We start from the raw sequence: 16902 nt of genomic DNA on the forward strand, positions 1-16902 counted from the left end.
AGATCTACACTAAGCTAAGATCTGTACTCTGACATTTATTGTGCTGATGCATAACATTGCGAATTAGTTATCTTGTTGTTTGTCTGGTTGACCGTGAAATTCTTTGTAGTATTATGAAATCCTCAGGTTTAGTTCTGTGAGTTACACTTGACATTGTCAGCAATTCTGTTCCTTGGGGGCCGAAACGATATTGTCCTGAAATGGTGCAATCTTCGACTTGGAGTGGAATTTGGCCGCAATGATAGGAATGGAATTGAAGACGCGCAATTGTAGTGGATGTGGTAGAACAATGTTGTGGAGCTGGATAAAAGGATACAAGGTGCTGGAGTAACTCAGCAGGTCAGGCAGGGTCTCTGGAGAACATGGATAGGTGAGGTTTCGGGTCGAGACCCTTCTTCAGATTGGTAGGATGGTACAAAGTGAGAGGTAAATAGCAAAAGGTGCTAGAAAGCAGATATTTTGCAAGTTGTTCAACGGATTGTCATCAGCGCAGCGCGCTCCGTGTCGTTGAGCTGTCTGGTTGATTCTGCAGACAATCCCGTGTCGGGATGTGCGATCCGCGCTGAGGCAGGGACAGTTGTATGGTCTTGGCATTCAGGCGCACTGCTCGGCTCTCCGCTCCACCAGCTGTCTTGAAGTTCCTTTGGGCACCGCCCGGGAAGGGGAATGGTTGGGTGGCGGGTGCAAGTTTGGCATCTATTCTTCCACAATGTTCCTCCAGCCTGATCAAGAGGATTTCTCTACACTGGACACTGTTACCCGAGTCAGAGTTTGTGGATTGAGGGCATAGCACGGATAATCCAGGCAATGCAGGAGAGAGGTGGCAAAATGCCCACCTGCCCTCTCATGAAAACCTCGAACAAGAGCCCACCGGGTTAGTCTCTCGGCCATTATTCATCCCTCAGCGCTTTGAAACAGAATTTGATCATTATTTTACCGTTGCAAATGTATAGAAACTAGTTGCTGCATTTCATTTCACTTCCCGCTCGTTATTCACCTTCCTGGGACGTTCAATGCATGACCATAACCAATTGTACCACCATTAACATCCACTTTCTTCATTGACAGGAGCAACAGGTAAGTAATCTACTGAATCGGATACACATAATATACAGTGATGCACCGTTACCACCAGATGACAATCTTGGCATTCCCTCCCATTAAATGTTTTGTCGCATTTAATAAATGCATAGTCTGTGTGTGACTTTATAATTAGATATTGTACAATTCTCAGACTTTTCACAGTGTTACATAAGTGACCAATAAGCATAAATAATTCTAGCAATATAGTACTTTTACCAGAGTGCTATTTAAGTCGGTGTCTATGCATGCCATTTAATTATCTCTGTTTTCAGTGGTCACTGGTTCAACGGATGGTATTGGAAAAGCGTATGCACATGAGGTAAGATGTTGCGAGGATATTGTCAGATTGTGCAAATTACAAGACTAATTCTTTGTACTGTAAATTGTTTGCGCATGGTAAATCAATGTGTTGCATTTCTGATGGGGCTCTAATTATATTTGTCTGCAAAAGAAAGGTAAGTGTTTGGACACAGGTCAGATTAAGCCAGGTCAGGCAGGGTTTTAATAAATAGATGCACCAAGATTCTGTAGGTTCTAATTTTTATAAGCATTCCCTTTAGATTGAGAGTGCTTTGCTTCCAGAATCAGCACTATGATTGATGGTCCACAGCATTCTGGCTAAACCATGTGAAGTGGAACATTGAACATCGAACAGCATAGGAACAGGCCCTTTGGCCCACAATCTCTATGCTGACCACGATACCACAGCAAGCTTTTATCTGCCAGCACAGAATTCATACCCCTCCATTCCTTACATATCCATGTGCCTATCCAAAAGTCTCTTAAATGCCACTACCATATCTGCCTCCACCAGCACCCCTGGCAGTATGTTCCAGGCTCCCACCATCCTCTGCATCAAAAACCTGCCCCACACATCTCCTTCAAACTTTGCCCATTTCATCATAATGCTATGCCCTTTAGTTTAGTTTAGTTTAATTTAGTTAATTTAGTTTAGTTGTTTAGCTTAGTTTAGTTTTGGCTAGGTTAGGTTAGTTTAGTTTAGCTTAGTTAGTTTAGTTTAGTTTTAGTGATACAGCAAGGAAACAGGCCCTTCAACCCACCATGTCCACGCTGATCATCAATCATCCACATACTCGTTCTATACTATCCCACTTTCTCATCGCTCCCTACCAGGGCCAATTTACGGAGCCCAATTAACCAACAAACCAGCACATCTTTGGGACGTGGGAGGAAACCAGAGCACCCAGCGGAAAATCAAGTGGCCACACAGGGAGAACGTGCAAACTCCATACAAACAGCACCCGACTGTCTGCCTTATCTTAATTTTGATTTTATATACTTCGATCAGGTGTCCCAGCAACCTCCGTATATCAATGACAAGATTCTTGTCATTAATTGAATATTTTCTCCCAAAGTGCAATCTCCATCTGCTATTTCTCTGCCTGTTTCTGTAGCTGATGTATTCCAGCTGTATATTTCAATAGCCTTTTTCACTGTCTGCGACTCAGGCAATCTTGGTGTCATCTTTAAACTGACTAACCAAACAAACTACATTAATGTCCAGGTCATTTATATATATCAGTAGAGCCAGGATGTTTAGGCACTAAAAAAACTCTGAAATATGCAGGCAAAAAGGCATAATAAAATACAAATTACAAAAAAGGCACAAAAAAGGGCATTTATTTCCACCACCAAAATATGGTTTAAAATGATAATATAAAGGTATACTACATTAAATGACCAAAGTTGCCCAGTTGCACATAATTACTAGCATTTTTTTCAAATTATCTGGTGTTAAACTATGCCGTCTGTCAGGCAGAATATGCTTCAGTTGTGAAAAACTTATTTCTACCTCAGCTGAGGTCACTGGTGCATACCCAAAACGAGCTACAGACTCTATATTCATGTCGATATCTTGTGCATTACAACTACCTTTGAGAACTTTAGCTATGTCTTGTATTTATTCATGATCTTTGTTACCTAAAATCACTCTCTCACATTTTCCTTGTTTGTCTTTACCTACATCGCCAGGAACTTTACGAATATCGTCAGTTACTTTGTTGAAAATCTGCAAGTTATTCAATAATGTTTCGCCACGTTTCTCAAGGGAAATGGTAGCTTGTGGGAAGTTTGCAAAATTGGAAGCAATAAATAGATTTTGGAGAAGGCTGAACCAGCGTGCAGTGGCACGAATGAATGAACGACCGACGGTGCCGCACCCGGTTTCACTCCGTTGGTGGAAATTTTCTTGTAATTTATACTATGTTAACACATTAATAATAACATTAATATTATCGTGTCAACATAGAAAACATAATTGTAATCACGGTACAATTAGAGAAAATAGCACGACCTTTTAGCAAAACAGCAAAAAAAGGCACTCAATCGTGAAAAAGGCATTATCTTGGTGAAATCATCAAAAAAGGCACGAAAAGACACCTGGCATTTATGGCAAAATCCTGGCTCTATATATCACGAAGAGATGTAACGGATGATCAGGACAGTAATGGATTAATTGAAAACAGCAGATGTTGAGAATCTGAAATTAAAACTGAGAGTGCAGGATACATTTGTAATCAGGTCGATATCGATTACATCAGCCATTGATTAACAGTCTCCAGGAGATTTCTGAATTGTGGATTCAGAATTATTATGCTCTGTTCTAATTGAATTAGAATCGGAATTGGAATTCAATAGAATTTTATAAAAAAATGTATCCTGCATTTAATTTTTCTCTCTGATTGGCAAGGTGCTTCTGGTCCTGACCTTGTGAATAATTATTTCAATGGATTTACTTTGAATCCCAACAACATTGCATTTTTAGACAGAATTTGCAACCATTTTAGCCATCCAGAACCAACGAGAACCCTGTTAACAGAACATTACTCATCTCTTTCAATGATTGTTTGTTCTCTCTGTTGCAGTTGGCCAAGCGTGGTTTAAACATTGTACTCATAAGCAGGTCTTATGAGAAGCTACAAAAGGTTGCAGATGAAATTGGTAAGATTTCTATTGTCTGTTTTTCAACAAAGTGCCAGCATTGGGAATTTCTTTGGTTTCTCTCTGTAACGTTTGCTGAATGGGTGACGGAAACCCTGAATAAACCATGAGATTTATTGCTGATATGGCTGATCTGACCTAGAACGGATTAATTATGGTCCTGTTATTGGACATTAATAATTTATTTTAAAATCAAAGACTGCAGATGCTGCAAATCTGGAAAAAAAAACAACAGAAAAAGCAGGAAACACTCACTAGGTCAATCAGCAGCTGTTGAAAAAGAAGCAGAATTAATGTTTCAGGTTACACAAAAATGCTGGAGAAACTCAGCGGGTGCAGCAGCATTTATGGAGCGGTTCGGTGTTGGGGCCGCAACTGTTTACCGTATATATTAATGATTTGGAAGAGGGAATTAGGAGCAACACTTCAGGTGGTAGGTCCCATAGTTAGTTTTTTATTCACAATGAAGGATTATTATAAAGTACTTCAAAAAGTCTGTTGTCCTGTATTCTGTGATTTATTTGAAAGGCAATGCTCCCTTTCAGCTGTTGGTTGATTGATAAACAGAGATTCTTTTGCTCCACTTTATTGATTCATGAGCAACTATTTTTGGGTTTCTCGTAAGTTGGGGAGCAGTGGGCAGGTAAAGCAGCGGTGCCTGTGGATGTTGGTGAGTCCCCTCATGTGGTGTATCGTGTGCTTCTGGTGCAGAACATTCTCTCCAGGTTGGATGAGCAGTTGCGTATGAGGCTTGTTGGAAATTGTTGAAAGTAGAGGTTCACATCAGGAATTTAAAAAAGGCAAGAGGCAGAACACTTGTTAACCTTACAACAGCACCCACATTCAATTTGGATGCTTTTTGGGTAGGAATATGAGCACCAACTGCTAGGAAATTGTTTCTCAAGTCTTATCCCACCTCCACTCACTCTCATATTCCCTGGAAACTCCCACTGTTAGCAGGAAGGAACAAAAGATGGTGTTAGGCAGGCAGATTGAGTTTGGATTTAAGATTAATTTACATAATTATATATAACCCTCCCATAGAAACATAGAAACATAGAAACTAGGTGCAGGAGGAGGACATTCGGCCCTTCAAGCCAGCACCGCCATTCGTTGTGATCATGGATGATCGTCCCCAATCAATAACCCATGCCTGCCTTCTCCCCATATCCCTTGACTCCACTAGCCCCTAGAGCTCTATCTAACTCTCTCTTAAATCCATCCAGTTATTTGGCTTCCACTGCCCTCTGTTGCAGGGTATTCCACAAATTCACAACTCTCTGGGTGAAAAAGTTTTTTCTCACCTCAGTCTTAAAGTTTTTCTCACCTCAGTCTTCCTCCTACCATCCGGGAAGCGCTACAGGTCTCTCCGTTGCCGGACCAGCAGGTCCAGGAACAGCTTCTTCCCTGCGGCTGTCACACTACTCAACAATGTACCTCGGTGACTGCCAATCAACCCCCACCCCCGGACACTCCTCCCACAGGAAAAACACTATGTCTGTATACATGTAAATAGATTTATTTATTGAAATCATATTCTATGTCGCTCTTCCAGGGAGATGCTAACTGCATTTCGTTGTCTCTACTGTACACTGACAATGACAATTAAAGTTGAATCTGATCTGATCTGATCTGAAATGGCCTCCCCTTTACTCTAAGACTGTGGCCCCTGGTTCTGGACTCTCCCAACATTGGGAACATTTTTCCTGCATCTAGCTCGTCCAGTCCTTTTATAATTTTATATGTTTCTATAAGAGCCCCCCTAATCCTTCTAAACTCCAGTGAATACAAGCCTAGTCTTTTCAATCTTTCCTCATATGACAGTCCTGCCATCCCAGGGATCAATCTGGTGAACCTATGCTGCACTCCTTCCTCAAATTAGGAGACCAAAACTGTACACAATACTCCAGATGTGGTCGCACCAGAGCCCTATACAACTGCAGAAGAACCTCTTTACTCCTATACTGAAATCCTCTTGTTATGAAGGCCAACATTCCATTAGCTTTCTTCACTGCCTGCTGCACCTGCACGCCAACTTTCAGTGACCGGTGTACAAGGACACCCAGGTCTCGCTGCACCTCCCCCTTACCTAACCTAACCCCATTGAGATAATAATCTGCCCCCTTGTTTTTGCCGCCAAAGTGGATAACCTCACATTTATCTATATTATACTGCATCTGCCACGCATCTGCCCACTCACTCAGCCTGTCCATGTCACCCTGTCCATGTCACCCTGCAACCTCCAAACAGCCTCTTCACAGTTCACACCTATGCATCACCAAATAAATTCTTATCAGAGGTGATTCATACCTGGGAGTGTGGAACAAAATGCTGACTCTTTTATTTGTACCGTCACAAAAAATTGATGCTTTGAGACTTGGTCATTCTTGTGGTTTGCACGGTTTCACTTAGAACTGATTAGAATGTTAGAGCCTCAAGGTAACCTAACCCCATTGAGATAATAATCTGCCTCCTTGTTCCAAATCATCCATTTTCTTTGGTAACCCATACTTAGACTTTATTTAATCCTTTCATTTAATTGAATCATCACCCTGATTCTACCTATATTGAAACTAATGGAATGATATTCGATCCAGTCGTTAATGAATTGCCAAGTAACCTTTTATCACTATATCAGTAGTTTGAAAAATACTTTAGAAAAGTGTATGGGAGAATTTGCATTAGGTTGGATTTCTGTATGTCATGTTATTCATAACCCTGGGAATCTTGGTATCTCATGGAGTTGCACGTTAAGTACAATATTCCTGATAGACTGGCCCGGATGATCCTTTTGTCCCTCGAGTAATCAGGTAAGCTCCAAGTTACCTGGTTCTCTGCCTTTCTATCCATCCGTCTCATATTTAGTAAATTTAACATATGCTTCTTTTGTTTTAAGATATCCTAAGCAAATTCAGCAGTATCACTTGCCTGCACATATTTTTGACCCCTTTCTTAGCCATCTTTCCCTCAGCTACACTTTCCACACAATCTAAGCTCCCTTCCAGTGCTGACCAACCTCAGATAATTTCTGGCCACATTTCATTTGCTTGTAATGCTGTATTCCTTTCTCATCCTGTTCTCACATTAAAAAAAATCATACCTTATCTCCTATGTTTAAGAAGGAACTGCAGATGCTGGAAAATCGAAGGTAGTGGCTCAGCACTTCAACTCCCCCTCCCTTTCCGAGCATTTTTGTCTATCTTATCTCGTATCATTCTGTCTAGCCCAGAACTTAGAACAGAACAAAATTACGCAAGGTAATGTTTCAAACGTCTCGCATTATTGCATCTTCGGGATGGCACTGTGGATGGTTCACATTAATTTGCATCTTCGGGATGGCACTGTGGATGGTTCACATTAATTTGCATCTTCGGGATGGCACTGTGGATGGTTCACATTAATTTTTGGTCAGGCAGAAAAACATCAGAGATAGCTGTTCCACAGTACAGATCTTGGTCTAGAGAACACCTGTTGAGAGAGCACTAAACTGGGATTAGTGCAGATTTTAAGGCGTTGTCAACTCAATTAAAGTAATCTTGCATACATCTGAGATCTAAGAATAGATTTCATAACATGATAAACTGGTGGAGCTGGTTGAACTGTACCAGTAATCCTAAATATATTAAAAATGCCACAAGATTAGCATAATTTAAGCAAGACTGTACAGTACACTTAAGAGAATGCCATTTATGTATTGGACTAGCAGAAACATTTCCTGTGTAGAATTTTCAATATTTGCTTTATGATATTTACATGTATGTCACATTTGCTTATATTATCTGGTTGTTTAAAGAAAATCAAATCCAAGATAATCGAAGATATTTAATATCTCCTAATCCGATTCCTATTTCTAAATGAGCATTTGCATTTAGGAATGGGTATCAGATGATTTTTGGATTTATATAAATTAAATATCATCTAAGCAAAAATTCAATTCCAAAAGTGATAACTTTAAACCAATAGTATGTGAGGATTTTCCTCTCAGTCAGACTGGGTTGTATATTTCCATGTAAGATGTGTATACTTAGAGGGGATAGTCCAGCAAGCTATCAAGAATAAATATCCGAGTTACCATTGAATTGAATTGCATTAATTTTTATTAGCCAAGTATGTACACATACAAAGAATTTGCTTTGGTGCTTTGCTCACAAGTAACAACACAATATACAGTAGACAATTAAAATAAAACATTATAATTTAAGCATGTGAAGAATTAAATAAAATACTAGAGCAAAAGGAGGCTACCTACTTTTGGCTGTTGAGTAGAGCTACTGCTTATGGAAATAAGCTGTTTTTATGTTTGGCTGTGGCGGCTTTGGCTGTGGCGGCAATCCGGAGTCGCCTTCTAGAGGGAAGTGCTTCAAAGAGTTTGTGGCCAGGGCGAGAGGGATCAGACATGAGCTTACCCACTCGCTCCCTGGCCCTTGCAGTGTACAGTTCATCGATGGGGGAAGGTTGCAGCCAATAATCTTCTCAGCTGATAGAATGATGCACTGCAGCCTCCGGATGTCGTGCTTGGTGGCTGAGCCAAACCAGACCATGATGGAGAAGATGAGGAGCTGCCGCAGGAAGTACATCCTCTGTTAGGCCATTTTGACTGTGGAATCGATGGTGGCCAGTGGCGGACTGGGTCTAAAAATATTGGTTACCAGGAGACAAAGGGGGCCCACCCACAACTACAATGCAATCATTTAGAAACATAGAAACATAGAAAATAGGTGCAGGAGTAGGCCATTCGGCCCTTCGAGCCTGCACCACCATTCAATATGATCATGGCTGATCATCCAACTCAGTATCTCGTACCTGCCTTCTCTCCATACCCCCTGATCCCCTTAGCCACAAGGGCCACATCTAACTCCCTCTTAAATATAGCCAATGAACTGGCCTCAACTACCCTCTGTGGCAGAGAGTTCCAGAGATTCACCACTCTGTGTGAAAAATGTTTTTCTCATCTCAGTCCGAAAAGACTTCCCCCTTATCCTTAAACTGTGACTCCTTGTTCTGGACTTCCCCAACATCGGGAACAATCTTCCTGCATCTAGCCTGTCCAACCCCTTATGAATTTTGTACGTTTCTATAAGATCCCCCCTCAATCTTCTAAATTCTAGCGATACAAACCGAGTCTATCCAATCTTTCTTCATATGAAAGTCCTGACATCCCAGGAATCAGTCTGGTGAGCATTCTCTGTACTCCCTCTATGGCAAGAATGTCTTTCCTCAGATTAGGAGATCAAAACTGTACGCAATACTCCAGGTGTGGTCTCACCAAGGCCCTGTACAACTGCAGTAGAACCTCTCTGCTCCTATACTCAAATCCTTTTGCTATGAATGCTAATATATCATTCGCTTTCTTCACTGCCTGCTGCACCTGCATGCCTACTTTCAATGACTGGTGTACCATGACACCCAGGTCTCGTTGCATCTCCCCTTTTCCTAATTGGCCACCATTCAGATAATAGTCTACTTTCCTGTTTTTTACACCAAAGTGGATAACCTCACATTTATCCACATTCTACTGCATCTGCCATGCATTTTCCCACTCACCCAACCTATCCAAGTCACCTTGCAGCCTCCTAGCATCCTCCTCACAGCTAACACTGTCCCCCAGCTTCGTAACATCTGCAAACTTGGAGATGTTGCATTCAATTCCCTCATAATTTTCATTTACTTTTCATAACGAATAAATACAATTTAAAAAAAATACATATGCAAAAAAGGGTACAATTAAATTTTTTGTGGGAAAAAAATGTGTATTTCTTAGTGTACATGTACTGTACATATTACTGGCAGTAGATACCGAATGTAAATACAGAATGTTATAATTGAATTTTTAATTTTATTTTTTTAATTTTAAGTAATTGGTTGATATTTTTAAATAGTTTCCTGCACAATTTACACATTAACAGATAGTTCAAAAGCACAATAGAGCATTGCATGCAGTCCACTATATTAAGGGCAATCGTTTGTGTTCGCATCCAATTCATCTAACAATTCATTTTCAATGGATAGCAACATGTACGATTCCAAATTCTCCTCAGACAGCGAATTTCTTAACCTTGTCTTTATGATCTTTAGCTTTGAAAATGTCCTCTCACATTGGACTTGAGTAACTGATAGTGTGCAGATGACTTTATAAAGTTCATAAAGGTTATCATATGCCTTGTCATGAAGTCTGTTGGATGCCAGAATGTTTAGTACAGACGATGGGCAAGTGCTGCCAATTTTACAATTGTTGCAACTGGAATCCATATTCTCATCATCATTAAGTAGCAATGTTGCAAAATTTTGAGATTTTAAAAATCAAGTCTGCAATTTATCCCATCAGATAAAGTATAAAAATAAGTTTAATTTGACACCTAATTCACTTTCATATCTTCAGTATTAAAAAGGTTAGGCCATTTTCATACTCAGAAATTAGCATCTTGTTCCCTATTGCTTTTCCATTGACTTAACTCAAAAACTGTGATCAAGGACAGTCAAAAGCCCATAACTTTCTTTAAAATTATGAGAACTGAATGAAATTTTCAGTTATTATCGATTGAAGCATTTTGAAACAAACATGAAACAATTTTACTTGGATAACCTGAAATTAAAGCATATAATTAGTTAGTTACCTAATTGTAGCAAATTACAAAATTCAATTACTAGATCGAAACATATCAATTTCTTAAGAAAAGGTTAACATTTTTAAATAGCCTAAGTGTCCAAATAACATTCACACAAGAATTCCCAATATAACATGATTTTTAAATCTCATTATCATGAATTTGTAGGCCAAATGGAAGAAATTTAGTGTTTAATTCCCGTAAATTAATGGCCATTTAAATCATCTTGCGAGTAGGATTTTGTGGAACGCGATCATTTGGAACATTGTGATTGCTGTGAATTTAAACCCCATATCGACCATAAAATACTGCCAGTTCGTAAGTCACTTTTTCGCAACGTAAAATTTTGATTTAAGGCATCCTAAGAAGCACTTTTATATGTAAAATAAACGGCTTTCCTTTACCTGTCCCGTACGTGAGATCCGTCCCCGTTGTCGGTGTTGACGGCTTTAGAAGTTGATTTTTAAATTACTCCAGCAATTAAAATATCCAGTGCAGTTAAAAAAAAAACTTAATAAAACCGATGTCTGAGCGATTATTCTTCAGCAGCTAAACAGCCTGACAAAAATCGATTTCATTAGGCTGGCAAAAAAACGCATTTTAAACCTGCCCCCCTCTCAAAGGCGCCAAAGTCGCGCACACGGGCAGTGGCAGAACTGCAGCGCCGCTGAAGGTAAGTTTTGTAACGTACCTACATTAAGCAATAGCTTTAATACATCAAAGTTTGAAGCAAAAGAAAACATCATAGTTTGAAGCAAAAGAAAACAATTCCAATATTACTTGATCTTTGCTGATTTGCGTGGGAATCGACTAATCGCGATCCTGCTGCAAAATTTTTAAGTCAAAAGTTGTATTTTATTACAAAGTGGGAATTTGAAGATAGGGACAGAGATGCTACACAGAGATTCTAAACTCGGGAGAGCTCTTGGGTGAACTCGCACAGTGGGACAGGGCTTGAGGCAGCATCTATGGAGCGAAGGAAATAGCCAACATTTTGGGCCGGGTCTGAAGAAGTGTTTCGACCCGAAACAATGCATATTTCCTTCGCTCCATAGAGGGGGGGGGGGGGGGGGGGGGTAGGGAGTCAGATAGACTGCGCAATGACAGGGGATCCCAGTGTAAGTGTGAGTCACCACCTGCGTACAGCGTTCCCACAACCCTCTCCTCCACCAAGCAAGGCACACTCCTCTCTCCCCTCTGCCCTCTCCCCCCTTCCTTCCCTTATCCTCCCCCCTCTCTAAAGAAGGAGGGAGAGGGAGGTAGTGAGAGGGAGATGTAAAGGTTAACTGGTAACCTCGGACTCTCTTTGATCAGACTTTATCTTGCACTAAACATTATCCACGTTATTCCCTTTATTGTGCATTTGTACACTGTGAATAGCTTGATTGTAATCATGTTTTATCTTTCCACTGACTGGTTAGCATGCACCTCAGGTTTTTCACTGTACCGTGGTACACGTGAGTAAACTAAACAGCGGGAGATTGGAGAGAAGTAATGTGCCAAATGGCTTGGGAACATTTTGTATCCCAGATGGGGAGGTGGATGTATGACGTAATATATAGCGTACGACTTTCATGAGGCAAGCTGGTGATCCCACTGACTAATGAAATATAAAAGTTTGAACTTACCTTTGTGGGTCCCTTTTGGCCAACAATGTACCATTTGGCAGCTCTCACCTGAGTGCCTAGCTACCACTTCTTCATTGGGGCCACCAGCTAAAAGTGCAGATCAAAATAAAAGACACAGGACACTAGGTATTTTGCTCAAAGATAAAGCTTATATAGGGTCAGATCTTGCTGACCAGGGTCTAACATCCAGGATTGCAACCATCAATCTCTGCACGTCTGCAGATCAGACTGTGCCGGAAATACTCACAGACATCATCTATGGAGAGAAAAAACATTTTAGGTCATAGATCTCAGCAGGATTTGTGTTGCAATTCACCTTGTGACCAATGGTGGCCTTGCTGAGGCAATTTCTTATGGTCTTGGATGGAGCTGCTGCCAAACCATGCTGTGATGCATCCTGATAAAAAAGCTCAACTTCAGACATGCTGAACTTCCTAAGGCAGTCAAGGCATTGGTGTGCTTTCTTGGCCATTACTTCGATGTGGCAGGTCCAGGACAATTTGCTGGTGATATTTATTCCTAAAAACGTGAGGCTTTCAAGCATCTCTACCTTGGCACGATCAATGTATGACTATGACAAATGAAGGTAGACACAAAATGCTGGAGTAACTCAGCGGGACAGGCAGCATCTCCGGAGAGAAGGAATGGGTGACGCTTCGGGTAGAGACCCTTCTTCAGACTTCAGACTTCAGTCTGGAGAAGGGTCTCGACCTGAAACGTCACCCATTCCTTCTCTCCAGAGATGCTGCCTGTCCTGGTCGGTTACTCCAGCATTTTGTGTCTACCTTTGATTTAAACCAGCATCTGCAGTTCTTTCCTACACATTATAACAAATGACACTGGCAGCATAAAATCAGCCACACCCATGGAAATATGTGACATGTTAATGCTGCATATAATAACACTTTGGTTGAGTTCAGAATGTTCTTTCTGGTGCATTATGTTAATGTGTTGTTTTTTTTTTTTTTAATATTCTTGACAGAGCAAGCCACAGGAAGAAATGTAAAAATAATTCAGGCAAATTTTAGTAACACAGACATTTATCAGCACATTGAAGAAAATCTGAGAGGCCTTGAAGTTGGGATTCTGAGTAAGTTAAATCCTTCTGTTTTTATTTCATCAGATAATTTCTTTATTTAGGACTGTGGGTGTTGATGCTGGTGTATTACAGTGCACAACTGGCTTCACATCATTCATCTATGTTACCAGAACGGGAGTGACAGTAAAAAAGAGAGACCAGAGGCTAATCCCTTTGTTTTCAACAATGGTGAGAGGGTGAAGGAGTGAATTGATGAAGGTCATGAACTGATGCGGGGGCAAATTACAAAACCTCTTCTTGTGGTCCATGGTATGGTCATATAAATCTCTCTCTCTCTCTTCCTCTCTCTCTTCCTCTCTCTCCCCCTCTCTCTCCCCCTCTCTCTCTCACCCTCTCTCTCTCCCTCTCTCTCCCCCCCTCTCTCTCCCTCTCTCTCCCCCTCTCTCTCTCCCCCTCTCTCTCTCTCTCTCTCTCTCTCTCTCTCCCCCCCCCCTCTCTCTCTCTCTCCCCCTCTCTCCCACTCTCTCCCCCCCACTTTCTCCCCCCTCTCTCTCCCTTCCCTCCCTCCTCCTCCCTCCTCCCTCCCCCGTCTCCCTCCCCGTCTCCCACCCCGTCTCCCACCCCGTCTCCCACCCCGTCTCCCACCCCGTCTCCCACCCCGTCTCCCACCCCGTCTCTCCCCCCCGTCCCGTCTCACTCCTCCCCCCCTCTCTCTCTCTCTCCTCTCTCTCTCTCTCTCCCATCTCTCTCCCATCTCTCTCCCATCTCTCTCCCATCTCTCCCCATCTCTCCCCCATCTCTCCCCCATCTCTCCCCCCTCTCTCCCCCTCTCTCCCCCTCTCTCCCCCCCCCTCTCCCCCTCCCTCTCCCCCTCCCTCTCCCTCTCTCTCCCCCTCTCCCCCTCTCTCCCTCTCTCTCTCTTCCGCTCTCTCCTTCTCTCTCTCTTTCTCTTCCTCCCTCTATCTTCCTCTCTCTCTTCCCCCCCCTCTTCCCCTCCTTTTCTCTTTTCCTCTTCCTCTCTCTATTAGGATGTTTGTGGAAGGAGAGGTGCATGTTGTGCAAGATTGAGGTTTGGGATCTTACCGGTGATTGGCTCTATCATAGAACGACTGGTTAGTACGTGCCTTGCATGCAGATTCTGCCCAGATTGAATTTGAACATATTTTCCTTAACTAGAGGGCACAGTTTAAGGTGAGAGACGAGAAATTTAAAAGCTACCTGAGGGGTATACTTTCCACATAGGGCGTGGCGAATATTTAAAACGAGCTGCTCGTCAGTGATGGTCAGATACCATTAGAATGCTTAAAAGGCAATTTGGGGAGGTACTTGGATAGGAAAGATGATGAGGGATACAGATTTAATGCAGGCAAATGGAATTAGCGTAGATAGGCATTGTGGTCAGCATGAAGAAAGTCGCTGTAAGGACCTGTTTCTGTGCTGTACATTTCTATGGCAAATCTATGATTCTATGATTAACTTAGGGTGAGTTCTGGACCTTATTTTGCAGCTGAACGGATCTAAAGATAGATATACAAAATTGCATTTTCTGTATTTTAGTCATTTTTAAAGTAAATGTCGCTATCTTTTTCTTGCAGTAAATAATGTTGGAATTGAATGGATCTACAGATGTACATGCAAAATTGCATTATCTATATTTTATTCATTTTAAAAAGTAAATATAAATATCTTTTTGTTGCAGTAAACAACGTCGGAATACTCCAGGAACCAAATCCATGTAGATTCCTTGAAATGAATGACATGGATAAGGTGCATTACCTTTTATTGCCTTTTGTACACAGAACTGACAATTCATATTTTAGGGAAGCTATTTTCTATTTCATTAATTCATAATCACTGAATATGCTGATATAGTGGTGGCAATATACGGGCGGCACAGCGGTAGAGTTACTGCCTTACAGAGATCAGGTTCCATCCTGACTATGGGTGCTGCCTGTATGGAGTTTGTACGTTCTCCCTGTGACCACATGGGTTTTCTCCAGGTGCTCTGGTTTCTTTTCAAATTCCAAAGGCGGGCAGGCGTGTGGGTTAATTGGCTTCTGTAAATTATCTCTGGTGTGTAGGATAAAACTGGTGTATCGGCGATCATTGGATGGCATGGACTGGTGGGCCCAAGGGGCTGTTTCCATGCTGTATCTCTAAACCAAAATCTATAAAGCTAATATTACGGCTCCAATAGCAAAGGTAGTTTGAGATTTGCACGTTAAAATGGTTTTGCTCTTTTAGAGAAAACCATAAAAAAGATAATGTGAAACTCTGAGGATTGGGAAGGTTGGCGTTTTAATATAATTTGACCAAATTGTGCTTATCGATGGTCAACAGCTCCGGAGGCAACTCCACATTTTGAGCAGTTGTGTCTCAGCATGTCTTGGACTTTGAAAGGTAACAGAGCGGTGCAGCAGGTAGTGCTCCTGCCTCACATCTCCAGCAGTCTGGGTTTGACCTGAGCTCCAGTTCTATCATGTACAGTTTGCACCTTCTCCTCGTGATCCTCTGGGTTTCCGCTGGATGCTGCATTCCTCTACAGCTCTAAACATGTGCTGGTTTCTTAGCTGCTATAAGTTGCCCTGGTGTAGGTGGGGTAGTAGGGAGGAGGTTGATGGGCATATGAGGTAGAATAGGTTGGATGGAAACACTGGATAGAATGGGTTTCATGAGATTTGGCATTAACTCGATGGCCAAAAGGCCTTCTTGTAGACCATTAGGAAATATGATGCGTAAAATTTCAAGCATGGATGGCTGAAAGCCTTATGTCCGATACATGCTTGACTCTTCCCTCTGCTGCTGGAAACTCTCTGGATTCTGGCAGTGGTGCAGGTCGGGCTGAAGCGAGGGTCTGCAACACTGTACATCTGGTCACCTGCCTCACAGCGCGGGCCTCATTCATCTGACCACTGTGACGATAGATAATTGTAGGTAGTCACTTGACCTATTTAATGTTATTTTAATTTATCAACAGTCATTCAGTTTAGATGCGGGGCCTTTATCCCACTGAGTCTGTACCAGACATCAAACACCCATTTACACTCATCAACACAAATCCCATTTTATTTTCTCTGCTTCTCATTATCTCCTGGATTCTACCAATCACCTACACATTGCGGGTAATTGACAGTGGCTGAATAACCTAGCAACCAGCACGGCATTTGATGCTTTGGAGGAAACCAGAGCATGTAGATGAATCCCATGGGGGTCACAGGTAGAATGTGCAATCCCCAAACAAACAGCACCCAAGGTCAGAATCAAATGGAGTCACTGGAGTTCTGTATCAGCTGCTCTACCAGCTACAACAGCATGCCACTTCAATCATTTGTTACTCATTTGAATCATTTTTATTTGTTATGTAGTTGAAAATCATTTGACAATTCTGGGGCAGTGTCTCAGGATACAAGACCTACTCTTAACCTGGACACCCCACCCCCACCACCCTCCCAAACGTCTATGGATTCACTTCCTGGAGCCTGAGCCTGGGCCTGTGGCAAAAGACTGAAATGAATGAATTATTTGAGGGAATGGAAGTCCACTGGTGCCAGTGGTACCTTGACCCAACAGATCTGATCTTAAGGAG

General features: G+C 41.8%; 1 protein-coding gene across 4 annotated transcripts in view; it reads left to right on the top strand.

Annotated features, from left to right (window-relative positions):
* The window catches only part of hsd17b3 (hydroxysteroid (17-beta) dehydrogenase 3), a 65535-nt gene that overhangs the window by 13975 nt on the left and 34658 nt on the right, over positions 1-16902 (top strand). For 2 of the 4 annotated variants that reach the window (XM_055632908.1, XM_055632906.1), the window contains exons 2-5: positions 1356-1402; positions 3969-4044; positions 13260-13367; positions 15016-15083. In XM_055632908.1, coding sequence (XP_055488883.1) covers positions 1356-1402; positions 3969-4044; positions 13260-13367; positions 15016-15083 — 299 coding nt within the window. Of the gene's footprint in view, positions 1-14; positions 875-1355; positions 1403-3968; positions 4045-13259; positions 13368-15015; positions 15084-16902 lie in introns of those variants that run through there. The other 2 variants (XM_055632907.1, XM_055632909.1) reach the window with 2 other exon arrangements.

The sequence above is a fragment of the Leucoraja erinacea genome, chromosome 3 (genome assembly GCF_028641065.1).
Source record: "Leucoraja erinacea ecotype New England chromosome 3, Leri_hhj_1, whole genome shotgun sequence".
In the NCBI taxonomy this organism is placed as follows: domain Eukaryota; kingdom Metazoa; phylum Chordata; class Chondrichthyes; order Rajiformes; family Rajidae; genus Leucoraja; species Leucoraja erinaceus.